Source organism: Diplotaxodon limnothrissa, linkage group LG5 (assembly GCF_057381915.1).
Source record: "Diplotaxodon limnothrissa isolate DT_005_m linkage group LG5, D_limnothrissa_male_GT1.1, whole genome shotgun sequence".
In the NCBI taxonomy this organism is placed as follows: Eukaryota; Metazoa; Chordata; class Actinopteri; order Cichliformes; family Cichlidae; genus Diplotaxodon; species Diplotaxodon limnothrissa.
Window position 1 is genome coordinate 18,367,999 of NC_140600.1, and position 17,607 is coordinate 18,385,605.

The following is a 17,607-nucleotide window of genomic DNA, read 5'->3' on the forward strand; positions in this document are numbered from 1 at the left end:
GGAGGATGCCATTTTTGACCAGTCTCTTTCTTATTGTTGAATCATGAACTCTGACCAAAGCTGAGGGAAGTGAAGCCTGCGGTTCTTTAAATGTTGTTCTGGGTTCTCTTGTGACTTCCTGGAGAAGTCATTAATGCGCTCTTGGAGTAATTTTGGTAGGCCGGTCACCCCTGGAAAGGTTCAACAGTGTCCCAAGTTTTCTTCTGTTTGTGGATAATGGCTTTCATTGTAGTTCACTGGAGTTCCAAAGCCTTAGGAAATTGCTTTATAACCCTTTCCAGACTGAGATGTCACTGACTTAGTTTCTCAGTTGCTTCTTTAGATCGTGGAATGATTCGTTGCTGTTTGAGATAATTTAGCCTACTTCACTCTGTCAGACAGGTTCTATTTAAGCGATTTCAGGGAGTAGTCAGGCATGGGTGAGGCTAGTGAAAATGAACTGTTTTCTAAAAATTGTGGTTATTAACTGTTAATTCATGATTTAACAAGAGGGGCAGTTCCTTTTCCACACAGGACCAGGCATGTTTGAATAGCTTTTCCCCCTTAATGAATAAAATATTTTAAAAACTGGACTTTGCCTTTATTTCGGTTATTTTTCTCTCATATTAAAATTTGTTTGATGATCTGAAACATGTGTGACAAATACGCAAAAAAGAATAAGAACTCAGGAAGCAGGCAAATACTGTTTTTCTCAGCACTGTATAGAGCTGATTTGAATGTCCCTGTTTTCTGTTTCGCCTAAACTTCCTGTTGGACGGTAAACTGGCAGGTGTTTTTTAATGTATGCTCACTCTTAATAAAAACTGCTGTTAGCACTGGATATTTTCTTCCCTTCTGTCCCAAGCAAGTGAAGAACTTTACGTCATTCTGGTACCTTTGAACTCATAATGACATAGTAATACATAATTTATACAGCGGTAGTCTTCAGAACACAAATCTTTTCATTCTTCACAAACCCACATCCACCACACAAGCTATTTCAACTAATACCACCCCTGAAACTCACATGGTGGGACTCATCTTACTAGGTGTGAGCATCTGGAACCACATCACAAAGAAAATGTGCTGGCAGCTATAAAATCAGGACCCTTAGTGATGAACAGTAGACCTCTCATAGCGTGAACCACAGAACATAAATTATTACAGAGAAACTGGAGACAGTTGGGTTGAACAAAATTATATTCAGAACTATAAAATCTACAACTTAAAACTTTGCTTTGCAAGGAGGATCAGACTGGATGCAAATGTAATAAATGCTTCCAACACCATATCGATAATGCAGACTTGCTCACATATTAACACCTCGTTTGTGGATTTAAATGAATAATGTACAAAACTGAATTTCAGATGGCAAGTAACTTAGCATTTCCAGTTTTACTTGTTTTTGGGACCAGAAGTCCAAAACTGTGAAATACACTAAAACCTACATGCAGTCATGTGATGGAAAAAATGTATTTGCAGCACTTTGTGTTGACTTATGAAAAGCAAAGTACACTCTTACAGTTTCCAGATGTATTAAGAGAGTAAATATTTGTCAGGTGCTGCCAAATAAATGTGTGTGCACTTATTTAAAAGCAGAAGTTTTGGCAGTTTGCTATTCTGGAGCATTCAGTCAAGACTGAGAAACTAAAATTCCAAAAGCTACATCTCAGACATTACAGGCCTCAGTTATCATGTTAAATGTTAAGGTTCATGATAGTACAATTAGAAAAAGCCTGAGCAAGTGTGGCTTGTTTGAAAGGCCTTCCATGTGAGAGCCTATTCTCTCTACAAAAACATGGCAGCACAGCTTAGGTTCGCAAAGTTTCATCTGAGCAAATCATAAGAATTTGTGAACAATGTCCTTTAGACAGACAAGACCAAAGTGGAGATATTTGACCATAATGACCAGCACCACATCTGGAGAAAACAAAAGCACAGCCTATCAGCACAAGTAGCTCATATCAACTGTTAGACATGGTGGTGGAAGGATCATGATTTGGGCTTGATTTGTAACCACAGGACTCAGGCATCTTGTAGTCGACCATGAACTCCTTTGTATACCAAAGTATTCTCAAGCTTGGCCGACACTGGGGCAACACGACAATGAGCAATAGCACAACAGCAAATTTACAGCAGAATGGCTGAAAAAGAAAAGAAAAGAATCAAGGTATTGCGATTGTCCAGTCAGTCCAGAACTCAACCTGATTAAATGCTGTGATGGGAACTGTGAGAGCTGTGCATGAATGAATGCCTGTAAACCACAATGAACTGAATTAACACTATAAAGAAGATTGGGACAAAATTCCTCGATGTGAGACACTGACAAAGTCAGACCGAAAAAGATTCCTTAAAGTTGTTGCTGCTAAAGGTGCTTCTACAAGCTACTGAATCATCAGTGTACTTTTCCCAGGACTGTCATAGGATAAACTGAGTGATTACCTGCATTTTTGTGCTCCATAATGTTTCAGTGTTCAACTGGCATCTTTTAACTGATTATAAAAGAATATGCTAAAATAAAGGATGAAACCAAATTTTCTTTCAGGAGGAAGCTGCAAAAGACTGCATTCAACATCAATTTCCTAAAAACCTTTTTTATTAGAACAAGATGGTGAAACTTGTCAACATGAAACATGAGAATGAACACAACACAGTCCTGTCACCGTTAAAGACATACACACCAGTATCTGTAAGCATGTGTGGTGGATGAAGTTGGGGTCACCTCTGGGAGTAAATCCATGAACCGATGCTCTGCCTGCCAACACATGATTTTCAAGTTCTCGTGCACTCACTTACATATGCACTCAAACTATGCGTGGTTCACCCTGTCCAAAGCAATGTAGAAACTTTTCTTGTCATCCAAACAGTGCCAGCCGATTGGTCCAATCTCGCAGTCTGCACAGATGAGGTACTTGATCCTCCCCACGTCGTTAGTGAAGCCTACATTCTCAAAAGTGTACATGTCATCCACGAACCAGTGGGCAGTCAGTGTGTCACCGTCCACTGAGGCCTCTGTGCTGCTGAGGCCACTCTTTTTCCGCATGGATGGCAGGAACAGCTGGTGGCAGAAAACACAGGAACAGATGATTTAAAAAACAAAACAAAAAAAACTTGTGAAACAGCACAAAATTAGGAGTGAAACAGGGTAAGCATGAAGGGGTTTGTGTCAGCCTCCAGCTCAGATTTAAGTTTCTCTCATCTGTTGAGCACAAATACAGCTCATCTTGAAGAAACAGAGTTAAATCCCTGATTTTCTACTTTGCATTTCAGCGTAAATAGGATGTTTTTCTTTGCATAGAATTAGCAGAGTATGAAAATTTTTTAATAAAAACCTCCAGCACCTGCAGTTGTATTCTGCTCTTCAAAGAGTCAGCATATCCTAAATATCCATGTGCCTTTTGCTCACACATCTGCAGAGCCAAGTCTGTCTTTAGTAACTAAGGCCTAAAGAATACATCTGTTTCCTTTCTTAATTCAGTAGCAGCACCTGCAGTATATTTACTGAAAAGCACCCTGAAGAATCAGTAATTTCATTAATTTATTTATTTATAAAGCACGTTTAATAACAACAGGGAGCTGACCAAAGTGCTGTACAGAGTAACAGGTAAACAATGACATTGACAACAACGACAGGTAAGAAAATTAAAGGAAAATTAAGATAAAAGAATTGGTAACTCTCATGCAGTTTCGAAAGTCAGAGTAAAAAAATATGTTTTAAGATGCGATTTAAAAAGTAACAGTTGGGGCCTTTATAATGTGGAGAGGTAGATCATTCCATATTTTCGGTGCCACAACCGCAAATACCCGATCTCCTCTATGAACCATCCTAGACTTATGTAAGGTAAGGAGCAGGTGATCGCTTGATCGAAGGGCTCTAGAGGGCGTATAAAGCTGCAATAGGTCAGACAAATAGTCTGGTGCCTGGCCAATTAGCACTTTATAAGTCAAAAGTAAGATTTTGAATTTAATTCTAAAACGCACTGGAAGCCAATGAAGGGAAGCAAGCACCGGAGTAATATGTTGGTGTTTCTTCACACGAGTCAAAAGGCAAGCTGCAGCATTCTGTACAAGTTGGAGCCGGGCCAAGCTGGACTGACTGACACCCACATATAGTGAATTGCAGTAATCCAGTTGAGATAAAACAAACGCATGAATTGCTCGTTCCAAATTTCTAAAAGATAAAAAAAAGATCTCACTTTGGATAGGAGCCTTAATTTAAAAAAGGACCGCTGGACAACTGAATTAATTTGTTTCTCAAATGTAAGTTTGCTATCCAAGAAAACCCCCAGGGTTTTTACATGCGTTTTAACAGCACATGTTAGGTTGCATAAGTCCAGATCTGGGGCATTGAAATAACAGCTCGGTCCAAAAATAATTACCTCAGTTTTATCCTCATTGAAGGTAAGAAAATTTGAGGCTATCCAGGTTTTAACTTCGTCAAGACATTTGACTAGCGATTCCATGGGCGTGGAGGTGTTTCTATTAAACCGAAGATAAATCTGGGTGTCGTCGGCATATGAGTGAAAGCAAATGTTATGCTTCCTAAAGATTAGGCCTATGGGCAACATGTAGATTGAAAAAAAGAATTGGGCCTAATACGGAACCCTGCGGGACACCACAAGTAAAAGGAGCTGGAGAAGAAATAAAATCATCAAGGCTCACGGAAAAAGTCCTCTCGGAGAGGTACGACCTAAACCATTCCAAGGGGATACCTTTGATACCACATTGCTCCAAACGGGAGTTCAGAATGATGTGGTCAACAGTATCAAAGGCTGCAGTTAAGTCTAGGAGCAGGAGCACAGCTGGGTCTCCTGAGTCAGTGATTAATAAAATATCATTAAGTATTTTTAGGAGGGCAGTTTCTGTGCTGTGGTGGGTTTTGAAGCCCGACTGGAACTTCTCAAAAATATTATGACTATTTAGAAAGGTTTGTAGCTGCTCAAATACAATCCTTTCTAAAAATTTTGACAGAAACGGAAGCTTGGAAACAGGTCTAAAATTAGCAAGAACTACAGTACCGTAATGACTTTGGTGTTTACAATCATTGGTCATTTTTTATTAGGTACATCTGTTCAATCGCTCATTAATACAAATAGCTAATCAACCAATCACATGTACCTGGCAGCAGACAACCTGCTGAAGTTTAAACTGAGCATAAGAATGCAGAAGAGAATCTGAACGCACAACACCTACCGATCTTCTGATTGTGGCTTACAGCAGGATAACACTCAATGTAACAGCTCAAATGAACTCAAACTGATTTCTTAAACATAAAAATGAATTTGCTGTACTCAAATCATCTCCACTGTCATTGGATCTCCCAAAAAGCACCTTTGGGATGTGGTGGAACAGGAGTCACATCATGGATCTGCAGCCAACAAATCTGCAGCAACTGTGTGATGTTTTCATGTCAATATGGACCCAAATCTCATGAGGAATTTTTCCACCTTGTTGAATCTCTGCCACAAAGAATTAATGCAGTCCTAAAGACAAAAACTGGTCGAACCTGGTCCTAGCAAGTTGTACCTAATAAAATGACCAGTGAGTGCATATCTGCCTCTGATTGGTTTGTTTCAGCAGCACTTTGGTTTGGCGTTATTATCCTTTGAAGCACACAGGAACTCACTGATATTAAAACGATCAATGTCAAAAGAGACTGAATGCATGCGCCATACCTCCTTCTCCGCTAACACGGCCGTACCGGGGCAGAGCACCTTGGACCCGCAGCGTTGACACAGCACAGACTTGCTGTTTTTGCCGTCATCAGAAACCAGGCTGGATCGGTCCGTGCTTTCTTTCGATTCCTGATCCATGTCGATCCCCAAAGAAGAGCAGGTTTACTCGGACGAACGAGCACAAAGAGGCTCAGGGGAGACTTCCACCAAGAAAACCAGGCTGGTCCAAGAGATCTCCGTTAACTGTAACGGTTAAGGAGATGATGTTAACTAAAGTGCGATCTTAAACAAAAAAAAAAAAAAAAAAAAAAAAAAAAAGAATAAAGGGAGGGAACGAACAGAAAGGGTGCACCGGAATTACGAGCGTGCGGAAGTCCCTAATCCTAATTCATTTTTCTTTACGTTCCAAATACAGGTCACACATATTCCTAAACCACAGCTTAAAAAATACATTTAAAAAGATAATTTTAACCTAATGCAGTCCAACGGGATGACCTGTATCTTCATGTGCGCTAACTCCGGATCTGACACTGACAGACATAAAGCTACAGAGCAGAGACATATGTTTTAGACACATGCATTTTAAATTAAGTCAAATAACGCGTACCTATATGCTGCAGAAGATGCTCTGAACAAAACTGCATGAGACAAGCAAGCTAGCCCAAGCTAGGCAAACAATCTGGGTCTCTGTGTGCCAACCAGTAAATGCTCCCGTGTTGAAACACGGAGCTGTGACTTGGTTCCCAGTTAGATTTTATTTTATGTTGTTTTTTTCTTCACTGTTTACCTAACCAACCAACCAACCAACCAACCAACCAACCAACCAACCAACCAAACAAACAAACAAACAAACAAACAAACAAACAAACAAACAAACAAACAAAATCAGCTTAGTTTAGGTTACTTTCCGTACGAAGAAGTATTAGGACCACATTAAAAAATAGTGTCCATTTTAAATATTAAAGTCAAGATTTTGAGATTAAACTCGAAATAGCAAACAAACAAACACGAACTGTAGAGATTCCATTTGTCATTTTAAGCCAAACAGCTGCCACGGCTCCTATGCCCTCTACAAAACGTGTAGATGAGTTAGTGAAACAAAATGATCAGTTGTCTTATCGTGTCCTGTGTTACAACATACAGGACGTGATCATCGAGTCCAAAGCGGGTGGATTATGGCTATCCTTGCATCTGACCATTGCCAGCCATTTCATTTTCTATAAATCCGGCCACCAGATGCAGCTTTCTGCTTTCTCTCTTCAGTTTCTTTATACTTACCGCCACAATTTCCTTGTAACTAAAACCGAATCCGAAGTAAGATTTCACTATCCCATCTACACAAGGCATTTTGTAGAGGGTATAACAGCCGTGGCAGTTTGTCTTAAAACAAAAACTGTAATCTCCACATTTTGACTTTATTTTCAAAATGATACTCCTTCATATGTATACCAGAGCCTACTTGAGTATTGAATATTAGGAAAATCAGTACAGGTATTATAATAAAGCCTCATCAGTTATCATAACAAATTAACAAGTATCTGCTTGCCCAAGTTAGTTTTCCCCAAAAGTTCCCCAAATCATTTCACTTAGTTTTTATTTTAGTTAACTATAATAACCTTGTTTCCAATGTGTGGGCCGCGATCTTGCAAGTGAGCCGTCAGAGGTAATTTCCTGTATAAATAATTCAATTGCCTGAAATCCCTCTCACCATGTGTGTTGCCCTGTGGTAGGACAAACAGACTGAGATGGAGCTACTTTACGAATACCTTAACACTGAACCTCAATAGACACTGACTTCAACCACCTCCACCTTCTCTTTCTGCAATCATTTCTCTGGTGTATAATATCACAGCTAATGATCAATATCTTCAAATGATTCGAATTCTCTTTGCAATATTGCCTATTTTTAGCTAAGTCACGATGATGTACATGCAGTTTCATGCTGCTCCTTAACATGAATGCTTTTTGTTACCACATTATTACCATCTCATGTAGTACTTTTGTAGATCTTATGTAGTACTTAGTACTATAACTTTAAAAGAAAAACTAGGGGATAAGATGCACTCATATATGCTGAATCAAATGACAATCCTTATGAAATAAATTTTATAAGATCAGATGAGGATAAAATCCTTTGGCTCTCAAATTTACCTTAGGAATCCCAATGGAGTTTTGACTTGTGTTTTGAAATGCAGTTTAAAATTGTCATGAAATGTTAACATTGTAAAAAGAAACTGAACTAGTCAAGCCACAGGGTTTAAAAAATACAATCAGAACACAAAAATAATATTCTGTTATTACAGGTGTATTTTTCTTTGAGTCAGTGCTGCAGTATAATTATAGCTAGCAAATGATGGATAAAATAAAAAAGAGGGTTACATATAAAATATTTGTAGGAGTACTATAAAGTAAACAAATTACGTCTACTAAGTATCCCTGCTGACATGCAGCTGACCTGAGAAAAAGAACTAATATTTTAGGCTCCTGCGTAGTACAATATTGCACCCGCACCCCCCCCCCCAAAAAACAAAACATGTCAAACTGCATATACTTTATAGCTAAACATTTATCACCTTCAGTAAGTTTGAGGCTTCATTTGTGAATTAAAAATATTAAGTGTGTTCAGGAGTGCAGTTTTGCTAACACAGCAGTTTACATTTAATTTGTACCACTGACGACATGATACAATCAAATTATGTTTGAACAAACATCAAACCACAAAGGAAAGCACTGAAACATGGTACAGATTATATTCTCGACATAACTGAGAAGAAGTAGACCATGAATGCGTTTGTCTTCATTTTTTAAACTGGTGATGTGTCATTTGAATTTTCAAGTCATACATTCCTGTGACTGATGCTGAACCTGCTGAATGTATGTTAATGTAATCAGCTGCTTGTAGTCCCTGAACCTTTAAAATGTACACTGGAGAAAACTGGACACCACATTTTCACGTGTGGAAAAGAATTTATTACAATAATTTTCCAAGATTACCATTAATAAATATTTAGGTTTACATTTCTGTGAAATGTATGATTTATCACTTTCTACACAGGACATTACACAAAGTCAAGAATACACATTGTTTTAGTCTTTGTAATAAAGCTTGAATAAGTTCATCTAGAAAAAGGAGTCTTAAATTGAAGTTCATACAACCTATCAATGGAAGTGTAAGTGTAATGCAAATCCAGTAATGATTCGATTGGGAGAAGAAGAAAAACAAAAATTGTTATTTTTTATATATATATATATATATATATATATATATATATATATATATATGGCAAGGAAAAACAAGAAAAATCAACATCTGGAAATCCTTGATACTCCCTTGACTCTTAAGATAGGCCATTTTATTTAAAAACATTTCCATTGGCCTAAGGCACAGGAATACTAAAACTTTATACAGAGCATGTTTCCTCATATGGATTCTAAGTTTTTTAATTTAATAATGTACGCTAAGGTGTATTTGATATTTATACCTCTCATTTCATTTGAGATCTAGCACAAAAGAAAAACCTCTGACAAAAACGCAATTGAACCAATCCATATCTGTACATTGTGCGTAGCCCAGGAACTAACTCTAGAAATTAATCCATGAAGTGCTGGGTGACTGATAAATAATGACTGGGTAGTTCTTGTCACCTCAATGTTTCAAGCATCTTAGTTTAACCTGAACTAAGCTGATTTATTTTTATACAGCAGCTACAAACTCTTAGGGCTTTTCTGTGCCATTAAATGATTTGAAAATGATCCATTTGGGATTTTTCTTGATTTAAACGACGCAACAGAAGCAGAAAAGAAACATCCAACCCTGTGTGGATCTGATTAGCTTTAATCCATGTGTTATTCAGACACTTACTGTGCGTAGCTCTTATTTATGGGGCCTAAGCTCTAAGCTTTATTCAAAAATTATTTATCCGTTTGCTGAGCAGGGAGTCTCCACATGAACAAATGAGCTGTGGATGAGCTGGAGTTAGCCAAGAGGCAGTTTTCCTCCTCCAGGCATATGGTTCAAAGTCACCCTAAAACCACACAAGAACGTAACACTTAAGCTTTGACTGGGCTTTCAGATAAACTTGTGGTTTATTGCTGAGTGGGCTTATGTAACAGATAAATGAATATGTGCCGGTACACACACCAAAACAGACAAACAAAAACAAAAAACAAGTGCTGACAACCATGCCGAAAACTAGATGCTCCCAACCAGCTAAGCTGTCTTCAGTTGCTCTACACCAAACTCTTGCTGGACAGCACATTCATCTACTAGCTTCCATGGAAAATAGGAAAGGAATGGTTTACAGTATGTGCCTTCTTCTACAGCACAAATTGGTGATAAATGACAAAGTGGCTGGGGTACTAGTAAGCTGCAGTTTCAGGAATACATGACTTTTTTTGGGCTAAAATCCCACCTTTATCTTAGCTGAAAATGCAGATTTTAAGCTTAATAACAATTTTATTAACAAGTAGCGCCTGTTTCCACCATGGTACATTGGCTAGTTAATGCTACTTTATTGAAGCAAAAAGGAGCCAAAGCAGAAAGATCACAAAAAACCCAAACAAGATGTTAAAAAACATCAGAAGTATAGAAGGAGGAATAAGTGACTGTTTTGAATTCCAGCAGCATTTTGTGTTTGTGTGTGTGTGTGAGAGAGAGAAAGAGGGGGCTATAGAGAAAAGTTTAAGTCACAGTCAAGCCTCTCAGAGCAGAGAGTCATCTGTGCATCCTCCCTCGAGGCCGTATCGGAACTCCTGCAGGTTGGAAACGCCATAGAAATGGATGAACGCTGCTGCCACGACCAGAACATGAAAAATCTGATGAGAATGGAACTGACAGAAAGAAAGATGTGCATATTAGCAGCATTTATTATCATTTGCTTGGTATTTAAACAAACTACCAAAGATACATCCAGAGGCTACTGCTGAGTATAACTGTTCCTTTAGTCACTCACTCCCTTCTAAACCTACAATAGACTGTAAATACTGAGCTTTGAACTTGCTCAGACCACTACTGACTGCGTGCATGTTTGAGGGAGGAAAAACTTACCCAGATGTCGCACTTGCCAGGGAAAAAGCGTTCAGGGATCCTGGCTGCGTACAGACCAGCGCCAGTGATATACATGGCCCCCATCAGGTAGAACCAACCCATCTGGCCGACTGTGGTTGCCTTAACAAAGCCCTCCTCAATGGTGAAGTGCATGGTGGGAACAATGCCACTTAGTCCGAGACCCATGAAGACGCCTAGAAACATGGATTGCAGTTACGTGTTATTAGTTTCCTGAAAATATCCCCACTGCTCAGAAGAGGAATAAATGGAGGTGTGATAAAACTGCAACCAAAACAAACTGCTGCAAGTGTAAACAGTGTGTATGTTCTTTTACTGGCGCCCACCTGCTCTTGTAGGTCTGTGCCGAGGTGTAGAGAATCGGTCCCACTGGGCGACAATGATGGCGGCAATGCCGAGGATACATACAATGGTGAGGTAGATAAGGCGAGGCTGAGGGGAACAATAGAATGAGTAGTACAGCCAGGGCACGAAGGAGCCCATGATTAGGAGGGCGATCCCCGAGTAGTCAAGCCTGAGGAGAGAAAATGAGTGTTTGTATAGAAGACCTACAACAGAAATATCAAACTCATTTTACACTGCCGACCACATACAGCCCACTTTGATCTTAAGTGGAACGCACCAGTTTCACTCCTCTTTCTGTCGGTTTAGAAAGTTTTGAAATATTTTAATATTAAAAAAAAGTGCAAGTTCAGAAATGCCTCTAAGTTTTTCTAGATGAGAACGAAATGCTGCTTTGGTCTTAAATTGTAACAAATAAATCTGTAAAATTACAGAAAAAGTTCTGTTAGCTCACTGTGCAGACTGTCCTGCAATAATAAAACAGATAATTTTTGTTAACTGAGAGAATGTCCTCTTTTTTTCCTTTTACGGTGAACCCAATGTAAAAAAACAAAAAACAAAAAATCCCCAAACAAACCCTCAAACAAAATCATACATTTTGTTAGTAGACAGTGAAAAAACAGGAACTTTCTGTCATTTAATTGTTTATCTATTACTTAGTTACTTTGGTGTAGTATGAATGGATATAGTGGAGGTCTTTATCAGTAGGAAAGGATGTAAAACCTGTGAAAATACAGTTAAAAGTCTAAAATGCATTCTGTGCTTCACATTTTTCAAAGCCATCAGGTGGGCTAGATTGGGGTCTTTTGCGGACTGATTCTGGGCCCCAGGCCTTAAGCTGCAACACCCATAATCTAGAAGAAGCAAAAACTAAAAACTTTTTCATGTTTCTGAAAAAGGAAAACAACAGAACTTTGTTTCCAGGTCTATTCAAAACATATTGTTGAAATATGATAACTGCCATGTAAACATGAGCTGTGGGTATATTAAGTATAGTGATGCTTCAAGTCTGCCACAATAAATACTCTGCATCTTTAACCACAGATCAATAAAAGCACTGACAAACTCTGGGGTCAGGTTCTTGTTAAATGACCCTTGGAACATGGACAAAAAGGGTTGGCATCAAATAACTAGCTCCCCCTGTTCTTACAGTAATATATATGTGTGTGTGTGTGTGTGTGTGTGTGTGTGTGTGTGTGTGTGTGTATATATCAGTTAAACATCCAAACAGAAACATGTTTTAAAATAAATACTAAAGTCACTTGATGATTAAACAAAAACTATAGAGGATTTAGCATAGCGTTATAAATATTTAATCAATATTACACAACACTCAAGGCGACAAGTACGAGTTGCATGTGTGATTTGAAGATGCGACTGAACTTTAACAGCCTCCATAAACAAATGAAATTTTATTTAGTCTGACAGAAATTAATCGTTCATGATGTGCAAAGCACCATTTGACAGTGTGAGGCCTTACTTGGAGAATGTGCGAGACACTTTCTCAGAGTGGCAGTAGACCGTATGAAAAAGCCAGGAGAAGCTGAGGCAAAGCACAGCACCCAGGAAGAACATCCCAAACACAACCTTCTCTTGCAGTGGGGCCATAAAATACATGTTGGGCCGCAGCATGGTTAATGTGCCCAGACATAGGAATAAGATCAGCCCTGAGAAAGACAAAACAGGCGGGAAATATGCAGAATGACTCAGATGAAAATATTTTTGACCATAATGAAAATTTTTATCTGCTGCTAATCAGTTTGTAACGCTCACCTAACAGGTGAGTCCAGATGTTTCCTGTTTCAGTGTGAATTCTGAAGATGCTTCCGAAACAGGCCCGGAAGGATGGCATGGGTGGTCGATGTCCGTGCAGGAGGTAATCATTGTCCTTCAGCCACTCTGGCAGGACATGAAAAGGGATTACTCTCCAGCGCCCCTCCCAGACCTGAGAAACAAGAATAACTTTTGCTCAGAGAGGCATAAATTCTGAGTTTATTGTGAGGGTCTTCAAATAAAACACACAGAAAAATGAAAAACAATACAGGAGTTATATTCAGCATGTTAAAGATTGTGTATGAATTAAAAACAAAAAACCAAAAACCAAATATGGAAACATGTCTGAGAGTTTGAAGGCAAAATTAAACAGACCAATATTATAAAAAAAAAAACCAAAACAAAAAACTCTGTAAATGTGTTGTTACAGAACTGTGACCTAGATATGAAAGACATTTTTCAGTACAAAAAAAGAAGTGCTCATCATTGCTCTTGTGTGGACTACTTACTTAATGAACACAGTTTCTTGTGATTTATTAAGAACACTGACATATTCTTAATAAGCCAATTCATTAGTCTTTTTCCCTCAACGAGTTCTGTTTAAGCATTAAAAGACAATTTTGGTTTTTTTGTTTTACCTTATGTACAAACTCCTCCATCTTCTCCATAGCATGGTGAGCCTGTAGCGGTAAGGTCAGAACCTCACCCACCTCATCATCCTCCTCTTCCTCATCAGCAAGCATTGCGGCTCCCTTTAAAGAGGTTATGACACTACTGAAGTTACAGAGAAATAACAGCTTCTTTCTTTGTTGCTTATTCTGAAACAGTCCTACCTCAGAATGGACACTTTTGGATACTCCCTGCCGCGCCCCTCCCTCTTCCAGCAATGGCCCCAGCTCCATCAGCTCAACATCTGGGACCTGGCAGTCCTCAGAGATCCGGCAGTCTGCATCACTGGCAGACCCGTTTCGGCCTGACATAGGGAGACTGCCTGATGATCCACTCACAGTCGATGTATTCTGCTTCAGATGGTATACTTGAATTTCCTCCTGGGGGGCACCAGAATTGCAATCAGCTTTACAATCTAAGTATGTCAACACCTTCATGTAGTCTGACTCCAGTTCTCTTCAGTCCTCGAAACACTCAGTGATTAAAACTACACAACTAAAGACTGCAACAAAAATAATAAACTAATAAAAGAAAAGTAAAAACAACCACAATTAAATAACGAATATCTATGATAAGACTGATATTACGTTATCTACAGACAAAAATGCCTCACAATGCAAATGAGCTAGAATTAATTATGAGATGATAACTGTGGAGGCAAGAGGCCAACAGTATTATTGGCTGATATCTCTGTTGTACAGGATAAAAGACTCATTTCGAAGCACCCAGAGCACAACCGGAAGAAATAAAAATGAACTGCTTTGTCCACGACTTGAATTCGGAATATTTAAAAGAACTAAACAAAGAAAATCAGGATATGTTGTGTTTTGTATTTAGAACCTGACAAGTATGTCAACTAATATGGAGCTCTAGACCAGGGATGTCACCTAAAACCTGGTCTGAAAGGGAATCAGCTTTAAGTAACTGAGAACACAAAAGCAGAGCCTGCCAGTAAGGAGAAAAGAGGTGACTGACTTTAACCTACATATTTAAATAAGCAGGATTTGAATGTAACATGTTAAGTTTACATTTATCAAATGAAGGGTATATCCTATGAACGCTGACGCTGATGTTAAACACTTTTCTTTTTTTTGTGCCTGCAGTAAAATAAAGCCATCAGTCCAATTTGCTTCAATTGACCTCATTTGTAAGTGAAGTTTCTCTTTCCATGTTACTGTGTCACTATTAGTAAGCTGCTATATTATATTACTATAAAACATTTAGTATAAATAGTCTGCATTGCCTTGCTTCAGGTTTATGCCTAACTGAGAATAAGCCTTTGTAGAAAAACAAAGTGAACAATGAACGCAATCTGTCTGTGATGCCTTGTTTTTTGATTAAAGTTTAACGGTTATTTCTGCACTTCTGATAAACAAAATGTCCTGTGCTTCAGGAAATGAGCCCCGCTTAACAAAACTGGTTAGAAAAAAATCACTTTATTACAGATAAATGCTGCTGATTTCCTACTTTCACTCTAAATGAAACCTCTTAAGAGGTTCTCAATAACTCATCTATGCCATAAACCCATCTACTTGTCATTTCATAGGGCTTCAACAGCTCAATAATTAGCACTCACGAAGAAATTAATACGTCTAGTACTTCTAAGAAAACAAAGGACATTAATGTGAGCTTCGCATGAAACCCCTGTGTTACTGACCAAAAAAATAACAACAAGGAAACAAAAGAAGTAGCTAAACTTGTTTAGCTGTACGTCTCCGGACAAGTACAGCACGACGGCAATTCTTATTTCAGACAGGATAACGATTTATGTAACCCTAATACTGACTGCATACATAACACATTTAACCATTTTACTGTTTAGCCCAGGCTCCCAGACGGATGTTGATTAACGTTAGCACAGCGTCAGACGAAACAGGGACAACAAAATGTAAACAACACCAAAATACAGAGGATTTGATACAAATTCTCAGTATCAGTACGCTTTCTTACACTTTTTAAAGAGTAAAGCATTAATTGTAACCTTCTCCGACAACGCTTATAATGAGCTGGTCTGAGGTGCTATAATATCAGGTTGCTAACGTTTCCTTTAAGCTAGCGCCGAGCTGTCGCTGAGGAGGGGACAATTTTCAGAGAATTAACTTAATAATAAAAGTATTTACGAATTCATCAGTCTGAAGTATTATCTAGAAGCTTTACTGTCCCAAGATTCTTTATGACAAGTTCATTTAAAGCAGAAAAGTTACCTGGCAGGGTAGCCTTCAAACCAGGAAGGTGAATTATTTACCGACGAGAAACACAATTCTTTCCGGAAGTTGAAATCTCTTTTGTAAGCCGAATCCAGTTCTCCTTCCAAAATAAAAGCATCCATTCGAATGTCGAGAACAAGTCAGACGTCTTCATGAAGTCAGAAAAGGTTTTTAAATTATTAATTTTAGTCAGTGCAATTCCAAAATGACTTAAACAATGTAAAAATATTGTTTTTAAATGTAAATGTTTACAAATGTAAAACAGACAATAGTGCAGACCCCCAGCCCATTACACAATAACTGGTAGGACTGATATGATACATAGGCGAATGCGTAGTGTTGGAATCTTTGCATTGGCGATTTACATTTCTGTAGATGTCTTGGGCATTTACCCAATATATCTGTAAATGATGTTCATCGACTTGTCGATATTTTTGCACAAAATAAGTCCCGATGTCCTGATGCGGTCTGCTGCCATAACAGTCAAGAAAATGTTTTTATATGCTCCTGTTGTTGCATATAGCTCTTTTATTGCAATTTTTTATACTTGTCTACTTGTCTTTTTTAAAATCTAATTTTATCCCACGTCGTCCGTTGACAGTCACCAAACGTGATTTTGTTGCATTTTTTAAAAATTACAAATAAATAATCTTAAATCTAAATGATATCAAAATTAATTTACTATCGTGTATAACTATTACACTTTCGTTTCTTCTAATTAGCTTTTGTTTTGAGTTTAGCCATTTATTCGTTTCAGCAATAATTTAACTCTTTATAATTATTCCACTTTGGAAGGATTTTATTATTGTTTGTACAACACTTTTTGAAGTGTTGTGTCAAACACTAAATATAAGGACATTTCTGTATAATTTGTGTGTACAATATTGGTCAGTATCTATTTTTATTTCAATTAACCAAAATTGTAATTTTCAGTTATTGCATCTACAGTAGCAATTTAAAAATCCTAACGTTGCCTCGTTTACCAGTTATCATGTCCACAAATGTGGGTGTCCACGCCGCCTGCCAGGCGGTGATGATAATAACCCATCAGCCTTTTATGACAGAGGGATTAAAAGTAGACTTGTGCAGCTTTTTGGAAACACTAAGAATATACATGGTAATATTTTTTTTTTTACCATCTCAGATATAAAACACCTGCTGTTATGGGTAATGTCTCAAATATTAATGCAAAATTTTCTATTTACAGTTTATCAAATTGGGTTTCTCCCTTCAATGTTAATAATAATTAATGTTAATAGTAATTAATAGTAACTGGTATTCAGATCAATGCTTAACCTGTAAATATTAAAGTGTCCAAAAAACTAAGAAAAACAAAAACATTCCACTCACATTAATGAGGATGTCTTTAATCATAAATGACTAAGTAGTGTGTTACTTCATCTCACACCGTTTTCTGTATTTGTGAAGTTTATATAAAAATTCTAGCATCAGCACATTTACTCTAAATGTAAAACCAAAACACTTAACTTCATAATTAATATTTTGTTAGCTCCTCTTCTTATTTCTCAGTCATATTTTGTATGATCGTATGCCATCCTTGCTCTTTCAAAGGTAAATGGCACAAAAGGCACATGATCAGTTGTGTCCGAGGACGACCAGAGAGTGTGATAGTGAGCCAGCATCTTGAAAATTAATAATTCAAGCAACGATATGGCCATAATTGCGTACATTTACATCAATTTTTTTCTACCTTGACATGTCAGAATGTCTTCAGGAAGTATTTGTATTACAAAGATTCCGTCACAACACACAATATAAGCTAATTAAACTCAACAATACTCAAACAATAATCTTTATTTATCTCCACAGGGAAAACACTTTCACAGATTTCTTTTTAAAACAGCAACATAACACAATAACTCCACTTAAACTACTG

The 17,607-nt window shown here is 37.8% G+C and overlaps 2 protein-coding genes across 2 annotated transcripts; both read right to left on the bottom strand.

Annotated features, from left to right (window-relative positions):
* Nucleotides 1–2,629: 2,629 nt before the first annotated feature.
* rabif (RAB interacting factor) lies at nucleotides 2,630–6,328 on the bottom strand. Its single transcript, XM_085354035.1, has 3 exons — nucleotides 6,262–6,328; nucleotides 5,655–5,897; nucleotides 2,630–3,037 (listed from the first exon to the last, which is right to left on the bottom strand). The coding sequence occupies exons 2-3, from the start codon at nucleotides 5,790–5,792 to the stop codon at nucleotides 2,789–2,791; spliced, it is 387 nt and encodes a 128-aa protein (XP_085210161.1). The 5' UTR covers nucleotides 5,793–5,897; nucleotides 6,262–6,328; the 3' UTR covers nucleotides 2,630–2,788.
* A 2,787-nt stretch (nucleotides 6,329–9,115) lies between these two features.
* On the bottom strand, nucleotides 9,116–15,764 carry adipor1a (adiponectin receptor 1a). Its single transcript, XM_085354036.1, has 8 exons — nucleotides 15,708–15,764; nucleotides 13,668–13,883; nucleotides 13,473–13,586; nucleotides 12,835–13,006; nucleotides 12,542–12,728; nucleotides 11,046–11,233; nucleotides 10,702–10,895; nucleotides 9,116–10,484 (listed from the first exon to the last, which is right to left on the bottom strand). The coding sequence occupies exons 2-8, from the start codon at nucleotides 13,812–13,814 to the stop codon at nucleotides 10,356–10,358; spliced, it is 1,131 nt and encodes a 376-aa protein (XP_085210162.1). The 5' UTR covers nucleotides 13,815–13,883; nucleotides 15,708–15,764; the 3' UTR covers nucleotides 9,116–10,355.
* Nucleotides 15,765–17,607: the final 1,843 nt, after the last annotated feature.